General features: G+C 51.5%; 1 protein-coding gene across 1 annotated transcript in view; it reads right to left on the reverse strand.

Moving 5' to 3' along the window:
- LOC119962492 (coiled-coil domain-containing protein 170-like) overlaps positions 1–22,680 on the reverse strand; it is a 91,293-nt gene that overhangs the window by 60,468 nt on the left and 8,145 nt on the right. Inside the window, exons 2-7 of the mRNA XM_038790438.1 lie at positions 18,658–18,723; positions 18,369–18,445; positions 17,099–17,150; positions 4,339–4,592; positions 2,947–3,091; positions 871–1,056 (exon numbers count right to left, since the gene is read on the reverse strand). Coding sequence (XP_038646366.1) covers positions 871–1,056; positions 2,947–3,091; positions 4,339–4,592; positions 17,099–17,150; positions 18,369–18,445; positions 18,658–18,723 — 780 coding nt within the window. The remainder of the gene's footprint in view (positions 1–870; positions 1,057–2,946; positions 3,092–4,338; positions 4,593–17,098; positions 17,151–18,368; positions 18,446–18,657; positions 18,724–22,680) is intronic.

The following is a 22,680-nucleotide window of genomic DNA, read 5'->3' on the forward strand; positions in this document are numbered from 1 at the left end:
GTAGCTAAAAATAATGAGCACACAGGCTTCTTTCCTGGATGCTGTGTGAGCGAGGTCGCAAGGCTAGGTTCCATTTCCTCGAGGGGAGTCAGGATTCCCAGCCTCTGGCTTGCTCTGGTAGCCACAGTATTTACATGCAATGAAATGAAAATGAAATGAAAATCGTTTATTGTCACGAGTAGGCTTCAATGAAGTTACTGTGAAAAGCCCCTAGTCGCCACATTCCGGCGCCTGTCCGGGGAGGCTGGTACAGTTCAGTTTCAGGGCAATGGTCACCCCCCAGGATGTTGATTGAGCAACGATAATGCTATTGAATGTCTAGTCTAGGGGGAGATGGTTAGATTCTCTCTTCCACAGTTCTCATTATAAACAAAAAGGGCCTTTGGAGAAGGTACAACAAAGATTTAGTTTTATGATCCTAGAATTGAGAGGTTATACCAATCAGGAGAAGTTGAACAGACTGGGGTACTGTTCTCTAAAAATAAGAAGACTCAGGGTGACATAATAGAATTCTTTAAGATATTAAAAGGGTTTGATGGAGAAGATATAGAGAAGATGTGAAAGAGTCCAAAAGCAGGGGAAATAAATATAAAACAGTAAACCCTATTGGGAATTCGGATTTCTTTAGCCAGAGAGTGATGAGAATGTGGAAGTTGCTATCTCAAGTTGAGGTGAATAGCAGAAATGTAAGTAAAGGAATAGCAGATAAAAACACTAGGGAGAAGGGATTCAAAGGATATGTTGATAGGGTAGGTTGTAATTCAGTGGAGCAGACTTATGTGGAATATCAACACTGACACAGACCTGTTGGCCAAATGGTCTGTTTCTGCTGAACACTCAAGTAATTCTATGTACAAAGTTTTTTTTAACCTTTCTGGTAGCTTTCATGTCCACACTGTACGTGACTGCCGTCTGCTGCGCTTTGCCTGCATCAGCAACCAGCTTCATTAGGGTTTGCCGACCAGCCCTGAACTCCAGCTCCTGATTGGCCAATGTCTCCTCCAGCGTCGCTATCCTCGTCTCCCACAGACGGTGTTCCTGGAACAGCTCGGAAGCCTAAATCCAAAGAACATCCATGTCGTCCATTAAAAACATGACAGGTCCGGCACAGGAACAATCCATCCACACTTGGAATCAAGAAAAGGGTCATTGGAAAAGTGTTCAAACGTGCTGGGGCCAGAGACACTAAAACTCATAACGTGCGCGGTCCCATTCAAACTGGATTATAGCGACAAGTGTGAAGCACGTCAGGGCGGTTGACCACATAGATACATGGAAGATAGGAGCAGGAAGAGGCCTTTTGGCCCTTCGAGCCTGCTCCACCATTCATCACGATCATGGCTGATCATCCAACTCAATAGTCTAATCCTGCTTTCTCCCCATAGCCTTTGATCCCATTCTCCCCAAGTGCTATATCCGGCCGCCTCTTGAATATATTCAACGTTTTAGCATCGACTACTTCCTGTGGTAATGAATTCCACAGGCTCACCACTCTTTGGGTGAAGAAATGTCTCCTTATCTCTGTCCGAAATGGTTTACCCTGAATCCTCAGGCTGTGACCCCTGGTTCTGGACACACCCATCATTGGGAACATCTTCCCTGCATCTACCCTGTCCAGTCCTGTTAGAATTTTATACGTCTCTATGAGATCCCCCCTCATTCTTCTGAACTCCAGCGAGAACAATCCCAACCTAGTCAATCTCTCCTCATATGACAGTCCCGCCATCCCTGAAATCAGTCTGTACTCGAAATCTCTCGCAATGAAGGCCAACATACCATTAGCCTCTGTACCGCCTGCTGTACCTGCATGCTTACCTTCAGCGACTGGTGCACAAGGACACCCAGGTCCCGCTGCACACTCCCCTCTCCCAATTTACAGCCATTCAGGTAGTAATCTGCCTTCCTATTTTTGATTCCAAAATGAATAACCTCACACTTATCCAAATTATACTGCATTTGCTATTGATTTGCCCACTTGCCCAACCTGTCCAGATCTTGCTGTAGGATCCCTGCATCCCCATCACAGTTCACCCTCCCACCCAACTTGGTATCATCTGCAAACTTTGAGATGTTACATTTTGTTCCCTCATCCAAACCATTAATATATATTGTGAATAGCTGGGGTCCCAGCACCGATCCCTGTGGTATCCCACTGGTTACTGCCTGCCAACTTGAAAAGGACCCATTAATCCCGACTCTTGTTTCCTCTCTGCCAACCAGTTTTCTATCCATCTCAATGCATTTCCCCCAGTCCCATGCGCTTTAATCTTGCACAATAATCTCTGATGCGGGACTTTGTCAAACGCCTTCTGAAAGTCCAAATATACCACATCGACTGGCTCCCCCTTGTCGACTGTACTAGTTGAAGGCACGAGATAAAAGTTGTTTGTGTAAAGTCACGTGAATCTGACCAACTAAACATGGAGGTTAATTTTTTTATTGTGTTTCACCAAGTTTCTTTGACACCAGCAGTGGCAGTGGCAGGTTTTCTGATCGGGGTGGGGGGGTTGCTGAAGAAATGTGCCAGAGATTTTATTATGTTTCGTGGTGTGCAAGATCTCGGCATGAAAGTCAAATCACAGCTGAACTTTATGAGCTTGCAATTCTATTGGGAGGGTGGGGAGGGGTTCCATTACTGACCCCCCCAAGCTAGGGTGGGGAGGGGGTCTTTGGAAGGGGATGGGTTTAATGGTGGGAGGGGGGTGGTATCTCAATCGAGGAAGCAGTGGGTTAGCTTGGAAATCCAGACAGAAGCACCCCTGCCTCTCCTGGTTCCTAAATAAGAATGGAAGGGTCATTAACTTCTTCACTTCAGCTGCCACCATCCCTCTGCTTGTTCCAGTACGACAGAGTCGAGGGGCGGAATGGCCTCCACCAGTTCCTGAAGGTGAAAACCCTGCAGGATGCTGCCACACTTACATCACTGCACTAAATTTACAGGCTTACCTTGCTGGCCAGGTAGTCAAGTGGATCACGCTGGCCCTCGGGGTCAGAGTTCAGGCTGCGGGCAAGTTTCTCGATGCCAGCGGTCAGTCGCCTCTCCATACTCACTGCCTTCTGCTCCGTCTGCTCCCTCTCGCTCAGCTGCAGCCTGTGTGGGGAATCAGCAACAGTCTCATGTTGGCGGGCATGACCATCATACACACTGGCACAGGAGACCCCTCCTCAAAACGTCACTGTCCAAATTCTCAACTCACACTTGACCCTCACCCATCCTGAGACCCTGATCACGGCATCAAACCTCTGTCAGAGACAGGAGAGAATCTGAGGGAGCAACGAAGGGTTCGTCAGCGTAACCACTCTCGCACAGGGCTCAGGAAAAGAGGTAATGACCTGGATGAGATTGTTATTTGATCCGGAGGGTGAGGGCTTATCCAGCAGAGCTTGTGGGCCAACAATAGATGACCCGTACCCCAGTGACAGGCAGCACCTTCAGGGGAGGGGACCCTGTACCCCAGTGAGAGTCAGCACCTTCAGGGGAGGGGACCCTGTACCCCAGTGACAGGCAGCACCTTCAGGAGAGGGGACCCTGTATCCCAGTGAGAGTCAGCACCTTCAGGAGAGGGACCCTGTACCCCAGTGAGAGTCAGCACCTTCAGGGGAGGGGACCCTGTACCCCAGTGAGAGTCAGCTCCTTCAGGGGAGGGGACCCTGTACCCCAGTGAGAGTCAGCACCTTCAGGAGAGGGACCCTGTACCCCAGTGAGAGTCAGCATCTTCAGGAGAGGAGGGGACCCTGTACCCCAGTGAGAGTCAGCACCTTCAGGAGAGGGACCCTGTACCCCAGTGAGAGTCAGCATCTTCAGGAGAGGAGGGAACCCTGTACCCCAGTGAGAGTCAGCACCTTCAGGAGAGGAGGGGGAGTCTGTACCCCAGTGAGAGTCAGCACCTTTAGGAGAGGAGGGGGAGTCTGTACCCCAGTGAGAGTCAGCACCTTCAGGAGAGGAGGGGGACCCTGTACCCCAGCGAGAGTCAGCACCTTCAGGAGAGGAGGGGGACCCTGTATCCCAGTGAGAATCAGCACCTTCAGGAGAGGAGGGGAACTCTGTACCCCAGTGAGAGTCAGCACCTTCAGGAGAGGAGGGGAACTCTGTACCCCAGTGAGAGTCAGCACCTTCAGGAGAGGAGGGGGACCCTGTACCCCAGTGAGAGTCAGCACCTTCAGGAGAGGAGGGGGAGTCTGTACCCCAGTGAGAGTCAGCATCTTCAGGAGAGGAGGGGGAGTCTGTACCCCAGTGAGAGTCAGCACCTTTAGGAGAGGAGGGGGAGTCTGTACCCCAGCGAGAGTCAGCACCTTCAGGAGAGGAGGGGGACCCTGTACCCCAGCGAGAGTCAGCACCTGAGTCTTTCCTCCAGTTCAGATATCCTCTCTCTCAGCTCCAGGTTCTCTCCCTGGAGGCTGTGGATGCTGTAGTTTGTTTGAGACTTCACACTGGCCATTGTGCCTGACAATTCCTGGGTGCGCCTCATGCGATCGTTCAGGGACTGGGTGAGTGAGGCCTGTCGAGCATCGTTCTCCTTGTACCTCTCAAGTTCTCTCAGATGCAGCAATGAAGCCTCTTTTGCTGTCAATCTATCTCGAAGCTCTGTGACCTGCACCGGATATTGAAGCAGAGTCAGTACCAGCCTTACAATCATCCAGTACCCACAGAGTCTACACCTCACTGGCTGCGATTTCCTGAGGCGCTATAGAAATAGAAGTTATATTTATATTGGTAAATTCCAATAACCTTTCTTTATTTCATGAAGGGGAGGCACGTCACGGTTGAATAACAATTTCCGGGCTGGTGATTTGTTATCTTTCCTGATAGACCTTCCTTTATTATTTAATCATGGTTACAGCCCAGTAGGAGGCCATTCAGGCTGCTGTGTCCATGCTGGCTCTCCCCTGGAACAAATCACCTCTTCCAGCTGACCCTCCTTTTCCCCACAGCCCGGCAAATACTTCATTTTCAGATCATGATCTCATTGTCTTTTGAAAGCCAAGGAGGTGACCCTGTGGCACAGCGGGGAATGTGATCAGAAGCTCTGCCTTCAAGTCCCACCCCAGGACCTGATGTCCGAGGAAGGTGCGTTAATACTGCAGCCGGAACAGGCGGAGTTTCGACCTGGAAAATCCTTCCCAACAGGCCAATGGCTGGTGGTTAGAGCGGGAGAGACTCCAGGTTGGCTTTAGAGGACATGGAGCGACGCACCTCAAACCCCCCTGGCGACAGACTACTGACCTGTGGCGGGATTTAGTAGCTATGGAAACAGACGAAAGTTAGTGACCCCTAGGTGTGGGAAGAGAATTGGAATTGGAAAGTTGAAAGCCTAGATTGAATCTACCTCCATCCCCCACCCCCCAGTCAATGCATTCCAGATCCTAAATACCCGAGACATAAAGAATGTTTTCCTCACGTCATCAGTGCTTCTTTGGTGATTACCTTCAATCTGACAAAGATTTGACAAAGAGTCATCGGACTCGAAACGTTAGCTCTTTTCTCTCCCTACAGATGCTGCCAGACTTGCTGGGATTTTCCAGCATTTTCCCTTTGGTTTCAGATTCCAGCATCCGCAGTAATTTGCTTTTAACCTTCAATGTGAACTCTCATTCTTTTTTTAAAAATAATTTAGTCTACCAAATTAATTTTCTCCAATGAAGGGGCAATTTAGCGTGGCCAATCCACCCACCCGGCACATCTTTGGGTTGTGGGGGCGAAACCCACACAAACACGGGCAGAATGTGCAAACTCCACACGGACAGTGACCCAGAGCCGGGATCGAACCCGGGTCCTCGGCAACGTGAGGCAGCAGTGCTAACCAAGAACTCTCTCATTCTTGACCCTTTCACCAAAAGAAAGATTTTCCCTCTCTCGACTGTCTAAACCCCTCATGGTTTGGAACAAATCTCTGTCAAATCTCCTCTCGGTGTTGTTATCTCCAAGAAGAACAGCCCAACATCTCCAACCTCTCTTCTTAACTGTAGTTCCTCATACCTGAGGTGGCACGGTAGCAAAGTGGTTAGCACTGTTGCTTCACAGCTCCAGGGTCCCAGGTTCGATTCCCGGCTTGGGTCACTGTCTGTGCGGAGTCTGCACATCCTCCCCGTGTGTGCGTGGGTTTCCTCCGGGTGCTCCGGTTTCCTCCCACAGTCCAAAGATGCGCAGGTCAGGCAGATTGGCCGTGCTAAATTGCCCCTTAGTGTCCAAAAGGTTAGGTGGGTTACGAGGATAGGGCCAGGGCGTGGACCTGGGTGGGGTGCTCCCTCAGAGGGTGGGTGCAGACCTCATGGTCAGAATGGACTCCTTCTGTACTGTAAGGCTTCAATGTAACCATTCTGGTGAATTTTTTCTGCACTCTCTTCAATTCTTCCACATCCTTCCTAAAGCCCAGAACAGGACCAGCTGAGGCTGAACTCGTGCCTTATTCAAGTTCAACATAACTTCCTTGTCTTGTTCTCTAAGCCAAGGATGCTTTCTGCTTTATTAACTGCCCTCGCCACCTGTTCTGCCACCTTCAATGATTTGTTCAAATGCATCTAAGTGTTGCTGCACCCCCTGTAGAATAGTACCCATTATTTGATATTGTCTCTCGTTCTTATACCAAAATCAATCACCTGAACTTCACTCCATTAAATTTACTCTGCCACCTGTCCACCCATTCCTCCAGCCAATGTCCCTTTGAAGGATCCAACCCAGCCAATTAGCACCCTATCAGTCAACTGATCAGCAAAGTGATGGAAGGAGGCTTACTCAGCAATAACCTGCTCACGGACGCTCAGTTTGGGTTCTGCCCAGGGTCACTCAGCTCCTGACCTCATTACAGCCTTGGTTTAAACACGGACAAAAGAGCTGACTGCCAGAGGTGAGGTGAGAGTGACTGCCCTTAGACATCGAGGCAGCATTTTACTAAGTCTGGCATCAAGGAGCCCGAGCTAAACTGGAGCCAATGGGAATCAGGGGGAAAACTCTCCGCTGGTTGGAGTCATACCCGACACAAAGGAAGGTGGCTGTGATCTTTGAAGGTCAATCATCTCAGCTCCAGAACATCACTGCAGGAGTTCCTCAGGTTAGTGTCCCAGGCCCAACCATCTTCAGCTGCTTCATCAATGACCTCCCTCCCATCATAAGGTCAGAAGTGGGGATGTTTGTGGATGGCTGCACAATGTTCAACACCATTCACGACTCCTCAGATAATGAAGCAGTCCATGTCCAAATGCAGCAAGACCTGGACAATATCCAGGCTCAGGCTGACAAATGGCCAGTTACATTCCTGCCACACATGTGCCAGGCAATGATCATCTCCGACAAGAGAGGATCTAACCATCGCCCCTTGACATTCAATGGCATTCCCATCGCTGAATCCCCCACAATCAACATCCTGGGGGTTACCATTGATCAGAAACTGAACTGGACCCGGCCATATTAATACTGTGGCTACCAGGGCAGGTCAGAGGCTGAGAATCCCACGGCGAGTAACTCACCTCCTGACCCCCTAAAGCCTGTCCACTATCTACAAGGCACAAGTCAGGAGTGTGATGGAATACTCTCCTCTTGCCTGGATGAGTGCAGCTTCCACAACACTCAGGACGCTCAACACCATCCAGGACAAAGCAGCCCCGCTTGATTGGCACCCCATCCACAAACATTCAAACCCTCTACCACCGATGAACAGTAACAGCCGTGTGCACCATCTACAAGATGCACTGCAGTAACTCACCAAGTTTCCTTAGACAGCACCTTCCAAACCCACGGCCTCTACCATCTAGAAGGACAAGAGCAGCAGATACCTGGGACCCCCACCACCTGGAGGTTCCCCTCCAAGTCACTCACTACCCCAACTCAGAAATATATCCCTGTTCCTTCACTGTTGCTGGGGCAACATCCTGGAACTCCCTCCCTAACAGCACAGTGGGTGTACCTATACCTCAAGGACTGCAGAGGTTCAAGAAGGCAGCTCACCACCACCTTCTGAAGGGCAATTAGGGATGGACAATAAATGCTGGCCTAACCAGCAATGCCCACATCCCGGAAATGAATTTTCAAGAAGTTCTATTCTATCCTCCTCACAGTTCAGAATGCTTCCAAATTTCAAGTTGTCTCGGTCACTAATGCCTATCAGAGATAGCAGGATCTCTAACCCCTGGGAATCCCCACTCCGAAAAGCAACTGTTCCCCACGATTCTGTTTCCTCTCACTCAGCCAATTCTGTATCCATGCTGCCACTTACCCTGTTAGTTCATCAACTAAACCTTTGTATCCCCTAATTCCCTCAAAGTCCTGAAATCTTTGGATCCCCGTCTTGAATATAGTCAATGAGCATTCCGCAACTCTCTGGGAATGAGAATGCCAAAGATTCACAATCTTGCGAGTGAGGACGTTTCTGTCACAGATGGCTGACCTCTTAGCCTGACGCTGTGAACCCGTGTTCCAGATTCCCCAGCTTGAGGAAACATCCTGTCAGCATCTCGAGCCCCTGAACAATTTTAAATGTTTTAATGACACGACCTTTCATTCTTCCAAAGTAAATGGAATATCTGTCGATTCAATGTCTCCTCTGAGGGCAAGCCTCTCATCCCACAAACCAATCTAATGGACAGACCTTCAGGAGAGAAGAGGACAGCAACAAGAAGAGAAGGAAAGAGAGAACATTGCACAAAGGATTACTCATCCCAGTGAACATTTACTGCCGTTTGATTTCAGATTATACACAGCAATGCTGTGTGATCCATCAGGATTACAATCCTGCCTTCAACATGCTTCAGTTTCCATTTGGGATTTAAGATTGGCCTCTGGTACAGATTTCAAAAGGAATGGAGCGGGTCTGGTTCACAGGGTGTTAGTCAGAGAAGACAAGAGTGTTCTCTCCCTGCGACGACCTCTCCAGTCCACACTTTGCCTGTGTCGCTTTCAAGGGAACACGCACTTCACATTTCAACTTGCTGCTTCTTCATCGGCAGATATTCTGGGAGTGTTTGATGGGGACAGTGTAGAGGGAGCTTAACTCTGTATCTAACCCCCGTGCTGTACCTGTCCTGGGAGTGTTTGATGGGGACAGTGTAGAGGGAGCTTTACTCTGTATCTAACCCCGTGCTGTACCTGTCCTGGGAGTGTTTGATGGGGACAGTGTAGAGGGAGCTTAACTCTGTATCTAACCCATGCTGTACCTGTCCTGGGAGTGTTTGATGGGGACAGTGTAGAGGGAGCTTTACTCTGTATCTAACCCCCGTGCTGTACCTGGGCTGGGAGTGTTTGATGGGGACAGTGTAGAGGGAGCTTTACTCTGTATCTAACCCCGTGCTGTACCTGTCCTGGGAGTGTTTGATGGGGACAGTGTAGAGGGAGCTTAACTCTATATCTAACCCGTGCTGTACCTGTCCTGGGAGTGTTTGATGGGGACAGTGTAGAGGCAGCTTTACTCTGTATCTAACCCTGTGCTGTTCCTGTCCTGGGAGTGTTTGATGGGGACAGTGTAGAGGGAGCTTTACTCTGTATCTAACCCCGTGCTATACCTGTCCTGGGAGTGTTTGATGGAGACAGTATATAAAGTACAAGTTTGATAAAAACCTATTCAAAAATATTTTGCATCTGGAGGTCAGTACAGAATGGTCCGTCTGAATCAGGGAAAACTAGTCTGAATGAAAGGAGAAATAAATTGTGTAAGTGCCTTGTTAAGGGAGCAATGACTTCAATATGAGATCTGCTCCCTGTGTGGATCCACTTGTGATGATGCAGCATCTCCTAGTGGTGAGCATGGAAAACAACTGCTGAAAATTGGGGTTTAATTTAATTCAGTTTGTTCCATTCCTGGCCAACCCTAAAGACTGGTTTTGCCGCCCGCTGATCTGTTCGTACAGATTGTGCAGTGAATGGCAGGGTGCAGGATGATCAAAGACACGTGGCATAGAATCCTGATGATGAGGTGAGGCTGTGTCAGCTGGTACTTATAATATGGGCTGGTTTAGCTCACTGGGCTAAATCGCTGGCTTTTAAAGCAGGCCAGCAGCACGGTTCAATTCCCGTACCAGCCTCCCCGAACAGGTGCCGGAATGTGGCGACTAGGGGCTTTTCACAGTAACTTCATTGAAGCCTACTCGTGACAATAAGCAGTTTTGTTTTCATTTCATTTCATATGGCAGGAATCATTGTCGGAGTTCCCTTCAAAGGTGTTTTTTGCAAGGAAGCTGATCCCACAGGTGATGCAGGGTTTAATGAGGATTGTGGAAGCGGTGGGATCTGTTTGGTGTCGGAGGGGAAAGCCCCCTCCATCAGATTCCGCAGTCTGTCTGAGATTCAGAGCTCATTCAGAGAGAAGGGGAAGAAGTTCAGAAATCACAGCAGGCCTCAGCAATATGACGCATTGAGCCTGCTCCGCCAATTAGCCCGTTAATGCCTGGATTCTAGATCTACTCCACGCTCCTCACCCATTCCCATGGCCACCAATCGTCAAAAATCTATCAACCTCTGTCTGCAATGAACCCTGTGACTGAGTGTCCACAAACTCTCTGAAAGAGAAAATCTCAAAGATTCACAACCCTCCCTGAGTGAACAAATCTCCCCTCACCTCAGTCCGAAACGATCGGCCAAGACCATGGTTGAGAACCCTGAGCTCTGGAGCCTGTAACCACCCAGAACCAGAACTTTCTCCTTTTCAATCAGGTCGAACCCTCCTAAATGCCAGAGTATGTTGGCCCATCGAGAATGGGAGGGCAGAGCTGGAGGAATGGAATCTGGAGGGCCTGGAGAATTAGTTTGGGAGCAGGAGCCGAGCGGCTGAGCCACAGGGCTGAAGGGGCCCATTGCTGGAGGGTCCTTGCCATGGGCCTGAAACCCAGCTGAAGGTTGAACGGGCCTCTGGGGCCAAGGAGGAAGTCGGGGAGGGCACCAGAGTCAGGTGAAAGGGAATGGAATCTGTGGCAGGATCAGAAGGTCGATGTGTTTGGACCTCTCAATGTTAATTTAGAGAAAGACTGTGCTTAAGGAGTCCTATAGGTGTCTGTACCAGGTGAGACGTGCCGAATGGCCCATATATCATTCAAAAACAATCAAGCTTGTATTTATACAGCATCTTATCGTATCTCCCTGAAATGGTTCATCATGCTCCGGCCTAATGAATCATTTCCTAGTGCAGTGAGGGTTATAATCTATAACAGGCAATGCGGAGGTCACAAACCCTCCATCCCAACAGCTCAGCTCAACACTCTGTGCTTTTCTCCGTCAATCATTCATGGAAAGAGCTCCCCGTGGAAATGTTTCACATCATGCTCCTTATTTTCCGGTGGGTGGGTGGGAATGACATGGAGCCAAGCGTCAGGTCCAGGTGGATGTGGGGGAGTGGCATCACAGGGGGGAGGGGTGGACACAATAATCCAGGGGGAGAGCCTCAGACTGAGGAGGTGATTTGTTCCTGTGGCATTAGAGTGGTCAGAATTCCCAATGGCGAGAATGGCCCGCAGAACAATGCCAACCGTTCAATCCATACACTTTCTGAGGTAATTCTTGCATCCTGGTCTTGCTCCATACCGAATGCTCGATGGGGAATGATGGGCGGGATTCTCCAATCCCGCGCCGGGTCCGGGGGGGGGGGGGGGGGGGGGGGTAGCGAATCCGCATTCAACAGGCCGAATGCCCGCCGATTTCAGCCGATTCCGGCCGGCATCATTCGCGTGTGGTCCTACCCGGAGGGACCTCGCCATCCTGGTGAGAGGGAGGGGCTATCCGACTCCGGGGGAGGGGCCTCCACAATGGACAAGCCCGCGATCGGGGGCTACCAATCGACGGATGGGCTGATTCCGGGGGGGGGCTATGTTCCTCCGCGCCGGGCCCCTGGAGGTATCCTCCATGTGGCCGGCGCGGAGACGGCAACCCACGCGCATGCACGGACCTGCGCTGACCGTGGCGCGCATGCACGGACCCGCGCTGACTGTGGCGCGCATGCACGGACCCGCGCCGACTGTGGCGCGCATGCACGGACCCGCGCCGACCGTGGCGCACATGCACGGACCTGCGCCGACCTTGCTGGGGCATGTATCAGCAGCTGGAGCTGCATGAACCACTCCAGTGCCGGCTGGGCCCCCTCGCCGGCGCTGGATCGCTGCTCCTAGTGGCCAGATGACGCCATCGTAAAGCGGTCCGACGTTTACAACAGCGTCAACACTTGGCCACATTATGGGAGAATCCCACCCAGGTGTCTCTCTACCAAAGTTAGAGTTTCTGTAAATATTTTTAAAAGGAAAGAGTTAACAAAGTCAGCGATGATCCTACAGAAAATGAGTCGGGATAATTGATCATGGAAAACAAGGCAATGATAAATTAATGGAAGAGATATTTTGCATCAGTCTTCACCACAGAGAATTCAAATAACGCCCCAGAAGCCGCTATGAACCAGGAAATGGAAGGGAAGGAGAAGCCAGAGGCAGACTTACACTTTTGGGAGACCCATGCTCTCCCTATTTGAGGGGGTCTCCGTGTCAGGGCCCACCCTCTAATGATGTGGCTGCCACCCCAAATGGCATCATGCCCCATCTCCAATGACTTCAACCCCTTTCAAATGACATTAACCCCCCCCCAATGACATCAAGCCATACCCCCAATGACATCAAGCCATACCCCCAATGACATCAAGCCCCATCCCCAATGACATCAAGCCGTGTCCCCAATGACATCAAGCCATACCCCCAATGACATCAAGCCATACCCCCAATGACATCAAGCCCCATCCCCAATGACATCAAGCCGTGTCCCCAATGACATCAAGCCGTGTCCCCAATGACATCAAGCCGTGTCCCCAATGACATCAAGCCGTGTCCCCAATGACATCAAGCCCCACTCCCAATGACATCAAGCCCCACTCCCAATGACATCAAGCCCCACTCCCAATGACATCAAGCCCCACTCCCAATGACATCAAGCCCCACTCCCAATGACATCAAGCCCCACTCCCAATGACATCAAGCCCCACTCCCAATGACATCAAGCCCCACTCCCAATGACATCAAGCCCCACTCCCAATGACATCAAGCCGTGTCCCCAATGACATCAAGCCCCACTCCCAATGACATCAAGCCGTGTCCCCAATGACATCAAGCCCCATCCCCAATGACATCAAGTCCCACCACCAATGACATCAAGCCATGTCCCCAATGACATCAAGCCCTGCCCGGCCCCCAATGACATCAAGCCCGGGCCCCAATGACATGAAGCCCTGCTCCCAATGACATTCAGTCCTACCCCCAATGGCATCAATGATCTGCTGACCCCACTCACACAATACAAGCCACAAAAATACAAAAAAATCTACAAATCACTGCTGGTGACTCACTGGCCACTGCTGGCTATCTGGCCTCTGCTCTCACGCCCTCGCTGCCCAGTCTGGTAGCTGCCCAGCCCAGCCCTCTCACTCTCAGCTCTGCCTGGTTGGCCTCTCGCTCTGGCCCAGTCACCCCACTCCCACTGGCCACTGCTGGCTATCTGGCCTCTGCTCTCACGCCCTCGCTGCCCAGTCTGGTAGCTGCCCAGCCCAGCCCTCTCACTCTCAGTTCTGCCTGGTTGGCCTCTCGCTCTGGTCCAGTCATCCCACTCCCACTGGCCACTGCTGGCTATCTGGCCTCTGCTCTCACGCCCTCGCTGCCCAGTCTGGTAGCTGCCCAGCCCAGCCCTCTCACTCTCAGCTCTGCCTGGTTGGCCTCTCGCTCTGGTCCAGTCATCCCACTCCCACTGGCCGCTGCTGCCCAATTCCGCGAACACAATGCCACCGCTTCCTTGGCCATCTTCACACCTCTCAATGGCTGCTCTGCTCACCTCTAGGCTCCCACTCAGGTGGCCATGCTCAACCCTCAACAGCCGCGCGTGCTCCTGGCTGGCAGCCTGGCTGCTGCTGCTGGCTATCTGGCCGAGTGGCTCTGTTCTTTATGGCTAGTTGCGCACTCAACCTGAGCTGAAGGACGAGAGTTGCCCCACTGCTCCCCTCAACGGCGGTTGGCTGTTGACTAACCGGTGGATGTGTTGTACTTAGATTTCCAAAAGGCATTTGATAAGGGGCCACATCAAAGGTTATTGCGGAAAATAAAAACCCATGGTGTAGGAGTAACATATTAGCATGAATTGGAGATTGGCGAGCTAACAGGGCGCCCAGATTTGGCATGAATTGGGGTTTTTTTAGGCTGTAAAGATGTACCGAGTGGAGTGCCTCAAGGATCAGTGCTGGGTTGTCATGAATTTTGGTCCAGAAATGGGGTCCAAGATGAAGCAGGCAATTTAAAGGCTTAAACAGATTGAAGGAAAATGCTGTTAGCCCGAACTCAAAGAGATCCGCCTACATCTGGCTGAGTCGCGTGGTCCCGTTCAGACTTAAAGTCGTTAGGGACTGCATGAGGAATGAGATCCTTGATACTTGAGATACTTGAGATCCATTGTCTTTCGGGACATTCCTGCATGACCAGCCATTATCCTATTAACAGAGTCTGATGACCTCATGGCTGATAAATGGAAATTAATTGCATATGAATGGCATAGCACACGAGCAGGTCATCAGCCAATATAACCAGAATAGATTCAAGTCTGACCACCTCAGGGAGGAATCTGTGTTAGGGGAGTTGGGCGGAGTTTAGTGAGAGCGACAGGAAATGCTGATTTTGGACAGTCAGAAGCAGCAGGCTATAGAGGTCACCTCGGCAGGTCGTGAAACCTGCGAGCAGAAGGCTGTGAGCAGCCGTGAAACAGATCACAGTAAAGAACTGCCATAGAGAGAGAAATCTTTTGAGAAAGGATTCTGAAAGAGATGACTTCACAGAAGAAAGATTGCTTTCGAAATGCAAGTGTTGCCTGTGCCTGGATATGTAAGTGGAATGAGAACTGTGGGCGCGATTCTCCCAGACAGGGAGAAATCGTAAGGCTGGTGTCAAATCTGGGCGGGTTTGACGCCAGCCTCCCCCTCCCCCGACCGGGAACCGATTCTGGTCCCCGGTCGGGGCTAGCATGCCGCGGCCGTGAACTCCGACATCGCGGGCTTAACGAAATTCATTAAGCCCGCTTGCCAGAGTTTGCGCCGGCTGACGCGTCACATGACGTCAGCCGCGCATGCGCGGATTGGAAGACTCCAACCCGCGCATGCGCGGATGACGTCATCGCGCATTTGCGCGAAACCCGCGCATGTGCGGGCCGGGATGCCCCTCAGCCGCCCCGCGAAGTGATACAGCGGGGCGGTGGAAGGACAAAGAGTGCGCGGGAATCGGACCCGCTGCCCACGATCAGTGCCCACCGATCGCGGGCCCATGGCACCCTTGGCACGGCCGTGGTACTGCCGTGCCAATCGGTGCCATGGTTGGCAAGATCGGGACTTTACGGCCGTTTTTACGAACGGCCAGACCAGGTGTGTTTGCCGTTCGTAAAAACGGCCGTAAAGGGCTTGGAACTCGGCCCATCAGCCAGCTGGGAATCGCTGCTCGCCGTAAAAAAACGGCGGCAGCGATTCGTATCGGGAGTCGGGCGTGGGGGGGGGGGGAGAATAGCGGGAGGGCGTCGGACTAGCGTGGCCGTAAAAATTTACGAACCCCGCTATTCTCCGCACCGTCGTGAGTGCGGAGAATTGCGCCCTGTATTTCTATGCACAGTGTTGTTTGATGGGAACTAATGTTAAGGTTAAGAAATTATATGTAATCTGTAATCTGGTAGTGTTGGAGTTGTGAATGAAAGTTTAAACATTGTTTTCTTTTCTTTTGTTTTAATAAAGATTTATTAATAAAATAACCAAGTCCTATTTCTTATATTATCATTCCCAGAATGGATCTATCTTTCTGCGCAGTCTTAAAACTTAAAACAACGTTACACGTCGGGTTCAGCATCTAACCTTTGTTGAGGGCTGATCAGATTTCTGTGACAGGGGCCTCAACTGTTCACAATTCATATAAATGACTTAGATGAAGGGATGTTTGCTAAATTTGCTGATGACACAAATATAGGTAGGAAAGTAAGTTGTGAAGAGGACGTAAGAACATGGATCGGTTAAACGAGTGGGTAAAGATCTGGTAAATGGAATACAATGTTGGAAAATTTGAAATTGTCCATTTGGTTGGAAGAATAGAAAAGAAGCTTATTGTCCAAACGGTGAGAGATTGCAAAGCTGTGAGATGCAGAGGGATCTGGGTGTCCTAGTGCATGAATCACAAAAGGCCGGGACACAGGTACAGCAAGTAATTAGGAAAGCTGGTAGAATGTTATTGTTTATTGTGAGGGGAATTGATCATAAAAGTATTGAGGTTATGCTTCAGTTATACAGGGATTGGTGAGACCACATCTGCAGTATTGTCTACAGTATGGTCTCCTTATTTATGGAAGGATGTGTTAGAAGCAGTTCAAAGAAGGTTTACTTGACTTTTTTTTAAAATTTAGAGTACCCAATTTTTTTTTTCCCAATTAAGGAGCAATTTAGCGTGTCCAATCCACCTACCCTGCACATCTTTGGGTTGTGGGGGTGAAACCCACGCAGACACGGGGAGAATGTGCAAACTCCACATGGACAGTGGAAGGTTTCCCAGACTAATACCAGGATTGGACGGGTTGTTTTATGAGGAAAGGTTGGACAGGTTATTCCTGAATGCACTGGAGTTTTAGAAGAGTGATAGGTGACTTGATTGAAACATACAAGACCCTGAGGGGTTTGTGGAGAGGATGTTTTCCCTTGTGGGAGAATCTGGAACTCGAGGACACCGTTTAAAATAATGGGTCACCCATTTAAACAGGAGATGAGGCAAAATGTTTTCTCTCAGAGGGTCGAGATTCTCTGGAACTCTCTTCCTCAGAAGGTAGTGAAGCAGAATCTTTAAATGTGTTTAAGACAGATGTGGATAGATTCTTGGTAAGCAAGGGGGTGATAGGTTATCAGGAGGTGGGCAGGATGCAGAGTTGAGGTTCCCTTCAGATCAGCCATGATATTATTAAATGGGGGAACAGGTTCGAGGGGCTGAATGGCCTCCCCCTGCTCCTTGCTCGTATGTGACCATTTGTTTCCATGTCGAATAGAGAGAGACACCTATGGCCGTAGACAATGGCCGTAGATTGTCGTAGACAATCGCTGATTCTGGATGGATATACTTGTCATGTAGCTGGATGGACACGTACCTTTGAGGAACCCAGGTTATCTGTGATGCCGGAGGCTGTATCATCAATCCCCCTGTGAAGGGAAACAGACAAATCATTACCGTTCACACCTGGAGAACATTGAAGAATAATCTCAGGATTTCTGCTCCAGGGTGATTATATCAATCTGACTTCTCTCAGGATTTATTCTTCTCCCTCCACGGCATTTTACTTCATCAGAACATCTAGTAAAAGATTATGGGGGCCATTCTCCGTCCCCGGGGGGGGGGGGGGGGGGGGGCTCTGATGGGGTCTGGCCCGCGATCGGGGCCACCGATTGGCGGGCTGGCCTTCCCCCCCCCCCCCCCCCGGCCTACTTTCCTGCACGGCTGGCCCCTGAACACCAACGCCATGTTGAGTCGGGGCCGGCGCGCGGAAGAAGTCCCCCACGCATGCGCGGGTTGACGCGGCGCCCATTTGCCGCTGGGAAAAGAGGCTGGAGCGGCGTGCTGGCTCCCTGTGGGGGACAGAATAGGTCGCACTCAGGCCGGGTTCACGCCGTCGTGAAACGCGACGGCATTCAAAACGGCGCAAACACTTGGGCTCCATTTGGGAGAATCGCTCGCCGTAGGCCTGAAACGGTAACTCTATTTCTCTTTCTCACAGTTGCTACCACGTCTGCTAAACATTTCTCGCATTTTCTGTTTAAATTTCCTTCCTTCCATCGTAAGGTCAGAAGTGGGGATGTTCACTGATGATGTCCAGCACCATTCACAGAGCACCAACTCCTCAGAGACGTCCACTTCCATAATGTGGCAAGACCGGGCTGGCAAGTAGCCATCGCGCCACGCAAGTGCCGGGAAATTACCATCCCCAGCAAGACGGAATCCAATCATCATCACCACTACTGTCACTGCATGCCCCACCATCAACATCCAGGCTGGAAATTGGACCAGCCAAATTAATACTGTGGCTACGAGAGCTGGGCAGGGGCTGGGTGTTCTGCAGTGAGTAATTCACTTCCTGATTCCCCCAACCTATTCCAGCATCTAGGAACATTGCCTGGGTGAGCCTGTGACACTAACAATGCCCGGACTGAGAGTCACCACCTGAGGGTGAGTCTGGAATCTGGGACCTCTTCAGCTCCGAATCTCAGTTACACCAGGCAGTGCCATAGACAATCATCCCAGAAACAACGCCCTCCACCTGGCAGACCCGGCAGAGGACGGGGGGAGAGGCGGGCTCTGGGAGTGCCGCCTGGGAGTGTATTTTTGGACAAGGGCTGATTCACCGGGAGCTCTCTAACTCTCACCTCAGCCGGGTCAATGTTCTGATCTCCTCGTCCTTCTTCAGCAGCTCCTCCTGGTACATTTTGAGTTGATCCTCTAGCTGTGAATGGAAGAAAGATAAAGTCAACTGCTGACTTTGGGTGTGTGTGGCAATGGGCAACGCAGTCTGGGATCGCCCCATGGAGCATGCCACACTGCAAGCCAGAGTCTCCCCCAGGCCACCTGCATTGTGCCAATAAGTTAAAATACTTGAAGGCGTTGGTTACAGGGAAAGTTTATTAACTTCCAGGTAAACTTACTGTCAACACTTACATCCATTAGTTTTACACTGGTTGAATAATCCAATGATCTATATGTGTTCGACATCCTGGGTTTCACCTTTATAAGAGGGAAATATATATTCAAACATCAAAATTGCATCTAACCGGGGCCCACCACAGTCTCCAGCTGCAGTCCCAGGAAACTGAACTCCAATATGGCTAAGTAGCTCCCACCTCCCAGATAGACCATCCCGCCCTGACTCCCACCTGCCCCTCCCCTGGATTAGTCCATTGGTGCTAGCTGTTGTGTCTGGGGGCACAAGTGGCTGGCCGAGATGCCAGTCAGATTGTCGCTGGGCAGAGTTTTTCTGAATGTGTCGCTGAGACAGAGAAGTGGGGAGTGTTTGGTCAGGTTGCTACAGAAACTGCACAAACAGACTGTCACCGGAGAGCTGGGCAATTATCCCTGACAATGGCCAGGCTCCAACCTCAGTTTCTTTTGGCTCACCAAATAAATTAAATCAATAAATTAAGGGATAAGTTACAAAAGTAAGTAGCTTAAAGGGACACTGCATCAAAGTAAACAGAATCTCAAAGGACACTTCAAATCATCAAATCAAAATGAGACGAAAGGGGTCAACAGGACACTCCAATCCCTTCGTGCCCACTGGGCATGGAATGCCTCGTTGGTGCCACTGGACAGACTTTACCATCTTTCCATGGACACCCAGCAGTAAACCTATCGACAGAAAAGGGACAGATTGTCAGGACGGACAACCTCCTTGACCGTCCACTGCCTGGATCGATTGATGGCCAGCTTGGCCAGGCCCAGGAGCAGGAGCAGGCCCACGAGGAGGCCGTCCTCGCACCCCACCACCCTCCACTCCAGGTGCTTCAAGATCAGGAGTGTGGGCCTGAAGTGCAACCAAAGAGAAACTAATTTTTCAGAAATCTAAAAAGGGGGTGCAGCCTAGCATCACTTAGATCTGGGTGGCCCAGGGCGGCACACGGCACAGTGGTTAGCAACGCTGCCCACGGTGCTTCGGACCCGGGTTCGAATCCCGGCCCTTGGTCACTGTCCATCACAACCCAAAAGACGTGCAGGTTAGGGGGATTGACCACACTAAATTGCCTCTTAATAGGGAAAAAAAGTAATTGTGTACTCGAAATTTATTGTTAAAAAAAGATATGCGTGGCTCCCGGACTACACAAGGCCGCAAGCATCTTGGGAGTCTGTGAATCAACACAACCCATGGTTGTATGGGACTGCATGGTGCAGCACCCTCCAATCCAAATCCCGGTGGTAAGGGGAGGACTCCCACATAGAGGGGTCTCCACCGGACACCTCCACCGCCGGATGACAACAGGGCACGTCTGGACATTTCTGGATGATGGGTGAGGGCAAGAAGGTGAAAGGTGAAAGGTGTGTAGGTCATAAAGGAAAAGGCTCCAAGCAACGCCAACGGGAACACAGGGCCCTGCCATCAGGCAACTCCGATTGTAGGGCAGCGGCTCCCGAGGAAGGGATCGGGGTTGGGACTGGGGCTGATGTGAAGCTCCGTTTGAGCAGGAATACATTCAGACAGGAGTCCGCCACACACCTGAGCATCCCCCAGGCCTGGTGTGCCATCGTGGCTGAGCACCGATTCTGATCGCCCCGGCAGCCACAGGCCTCCTCTCCACCAGCCACCTGGAATAATCGCGGTGGTGTACAGGGGGGGGGGGGGGGGGGCACCAACCATGAAAGGCAGCGGGGGGGTGGGGGGGGGGCACCATCCAGGAAGGCGGGGGGGGCACCAACCAGGAAAGGCGGGGGGGGGGAGGGGGCACCATCCAGGAAGGCGGGGGGGGGGGGGGGGGGCTCAGTGTAAAGGTATTGCTGCAGGGGTCTGAAGGTGGAAGTCACACAAGTGCCCAATCAGCCTCTCTAAGTGATGTGGTGTTTTTTTGTGTTGCTTATCCTCAGGATTGACTTGTAGTGTACACAAAGACCACAAACAGCTGTTTAATAAGCAAAGCTACATTTATGACACTTATTATACAGTTCAATCGCTATTCCTAAAGCAGACAATATTCTAATTAAACTACAATCTAAACGATACTAACACTTGTCTCACACACGCTATCTTAAATTGTACTGTGTTCTGCACCTTGTCTCTCTCACCGACTCTCCTTCTCTACTCTTTCCCAGAAGCCTAAGAATCAGTCCTATTTACAGGTCTGCTTCCCAGCTCCACCTAGTGGTTGATTATGATATTACATTAACCCTTTATGTACTAGACTTTCTACATAATGTCACAAGTGGGGGACTCAAACCCACAGCATCGACCCAGCACAGCCTTCCGTCCCAGAAGAAGTCAATGATTATCTTTTGTACTTTTGTGGCAAATTTCAACATGGAAGCGATCAATTGGTTTGTAACCAAAACCTGAGTCCGGAAAATTGCCCAGCGCTGCTTTAAGTTTAGTTCTACAGCTAAAGTTGCTGATTAGACTGGTTTAAAGGTCATGGACTGTCAACTGAACCTGGGTCAATCAGTTGGGCAGCAGTTCTGCTCATCGCTCTGGTACCATCGCTGCCCTCCAACCTGTTCACCGTCACAGCACTCAACTCGAAAGCCCAGCGCTTAATGACACCTTGGTGATATTTAACGAAGACGAGTTAGGTCGCAGCTGGAGACTCTTAACTTCAGCAAGAATTCAAGGAAAATTGAACCTTGCCGTGTGAATGCGATTCCATCCCTATTTTAATGTTAGAAACACAGAAAATAGGAACAGGAGGAGGCCATTCGGCCCTTCGAGCCTGCATGGCTGATCCTCCAACTCAGTAACCTGTCCCCGCTTTCCCCTCCCCCCCCAAATCCTTTGATCCCTTCAACCCCAGGAGCTGTATCTAACTCCTCCCTGAGAACATACAGGACGCGATTCTCCGGCCGCGTTGCCCTCTCGCTCGAGCGAAGCCAGGCAGGTGAATAGTGGGAGAGGCTGAAAATGGCAACCGTGCCAGGCGGCAAACAGTTGGTGATGCAACCGGCCCGCTCCCATAGGCAGAATCAGGATCGCCCCATACCCTGGCGAGAAACCAATTATCACCATTTAAGCCCATTTCCATACAATTACCGGAAGCCACCCCATATCCAACGGCCTCCCATCATTCAGCAGCCTCCCCAGTGAGTGCTCACACTGGCGCCGATTAATACTCCTTTTTTTAAAACATGAACCTGGCAGAAGGGCTTCTGTGGGGAGCTGAGGTAAATCGCCATCTTTGCTCACAGTCAAAGAGCCCAGGGGCACCGGGCTTGCCACCCCAGTGCTCGCCGGGGGGGGGGGAGGGACCCTCCACTGAGGGGGGGTGGGGAACCCTGGCTGCAGGTGGGACACCCTCCGTGGGGATGGGCCTTCAAGGGTGGATGGGGAGGGCAACCAAGAGGCAATCACGCACGGCACCGCCAACTTTGTGTCATCTGCAAATCAGGAGAAATGGGGCTGGATTCTCCGTAGCCTGACGGCCGGAATCCGGGCTGGCGCTGGTTTGATGCCAGCCCGCTATGCTCCGCCCCCTCCAAACCAGCGTCATCATGACGTGCGCAGTTTTAACGGCGTTGGCGCTTCATCATCCGGCCCACCCGCGATGCTCCACCCCCGATGGGCCGAGTTCCCAACGGCTCCGGCCACGTGTGGTCCCATCAGTCGGAAATCCGGTGTGCCGGCGGCGGAGAGTGTCCAGCGCCGCCACACTCAGCCAGGATCCATGCCGCTGGCCGAGGGGCGGGAGCTTTTGCTAGGGCTGCGGGGTCATGGTGGGGAGTGGCCAGGGGGTGGGCTGGGGGGTCATGGTGGGGAGTGGCCAGGGGGTGGGCTGCGGGGTCATGGTGGGGAGTGGCCAGGGGGTGGGCTGCAGGGTCATGGTGGGGAGTGGCCAGGGGGTGGGCTGCGGGGCCATGGTGGGGAGTGGCCAGGGGGTGGGCTGGGGGGGGGTCATGGTGGGGAGTGGCCAGGGGGTGGGCTGGGGGGTCATGGTGGGGAGTGGCCAGGGGGTGGGCTGCGGGGTCATGGTGGGAAGTGGCCAGGGGGTG

The sequence above is a fragment of the Scyliorhinus canicula genome, chromosome 2 (genome assembly GCF_902713615.1).
Source record: "Scyliorhinus canicula chromosome 2, sScyCan1.1, whole genome shotgun sequence".
NCBI classification, from domain to species: Eukaryota; Metazoa; Chordata; class Chondrichthyes; order Carcharhiniformes; family Scyliorhinidae; genus Scyliorhinus; species Scyliorhinus canicula.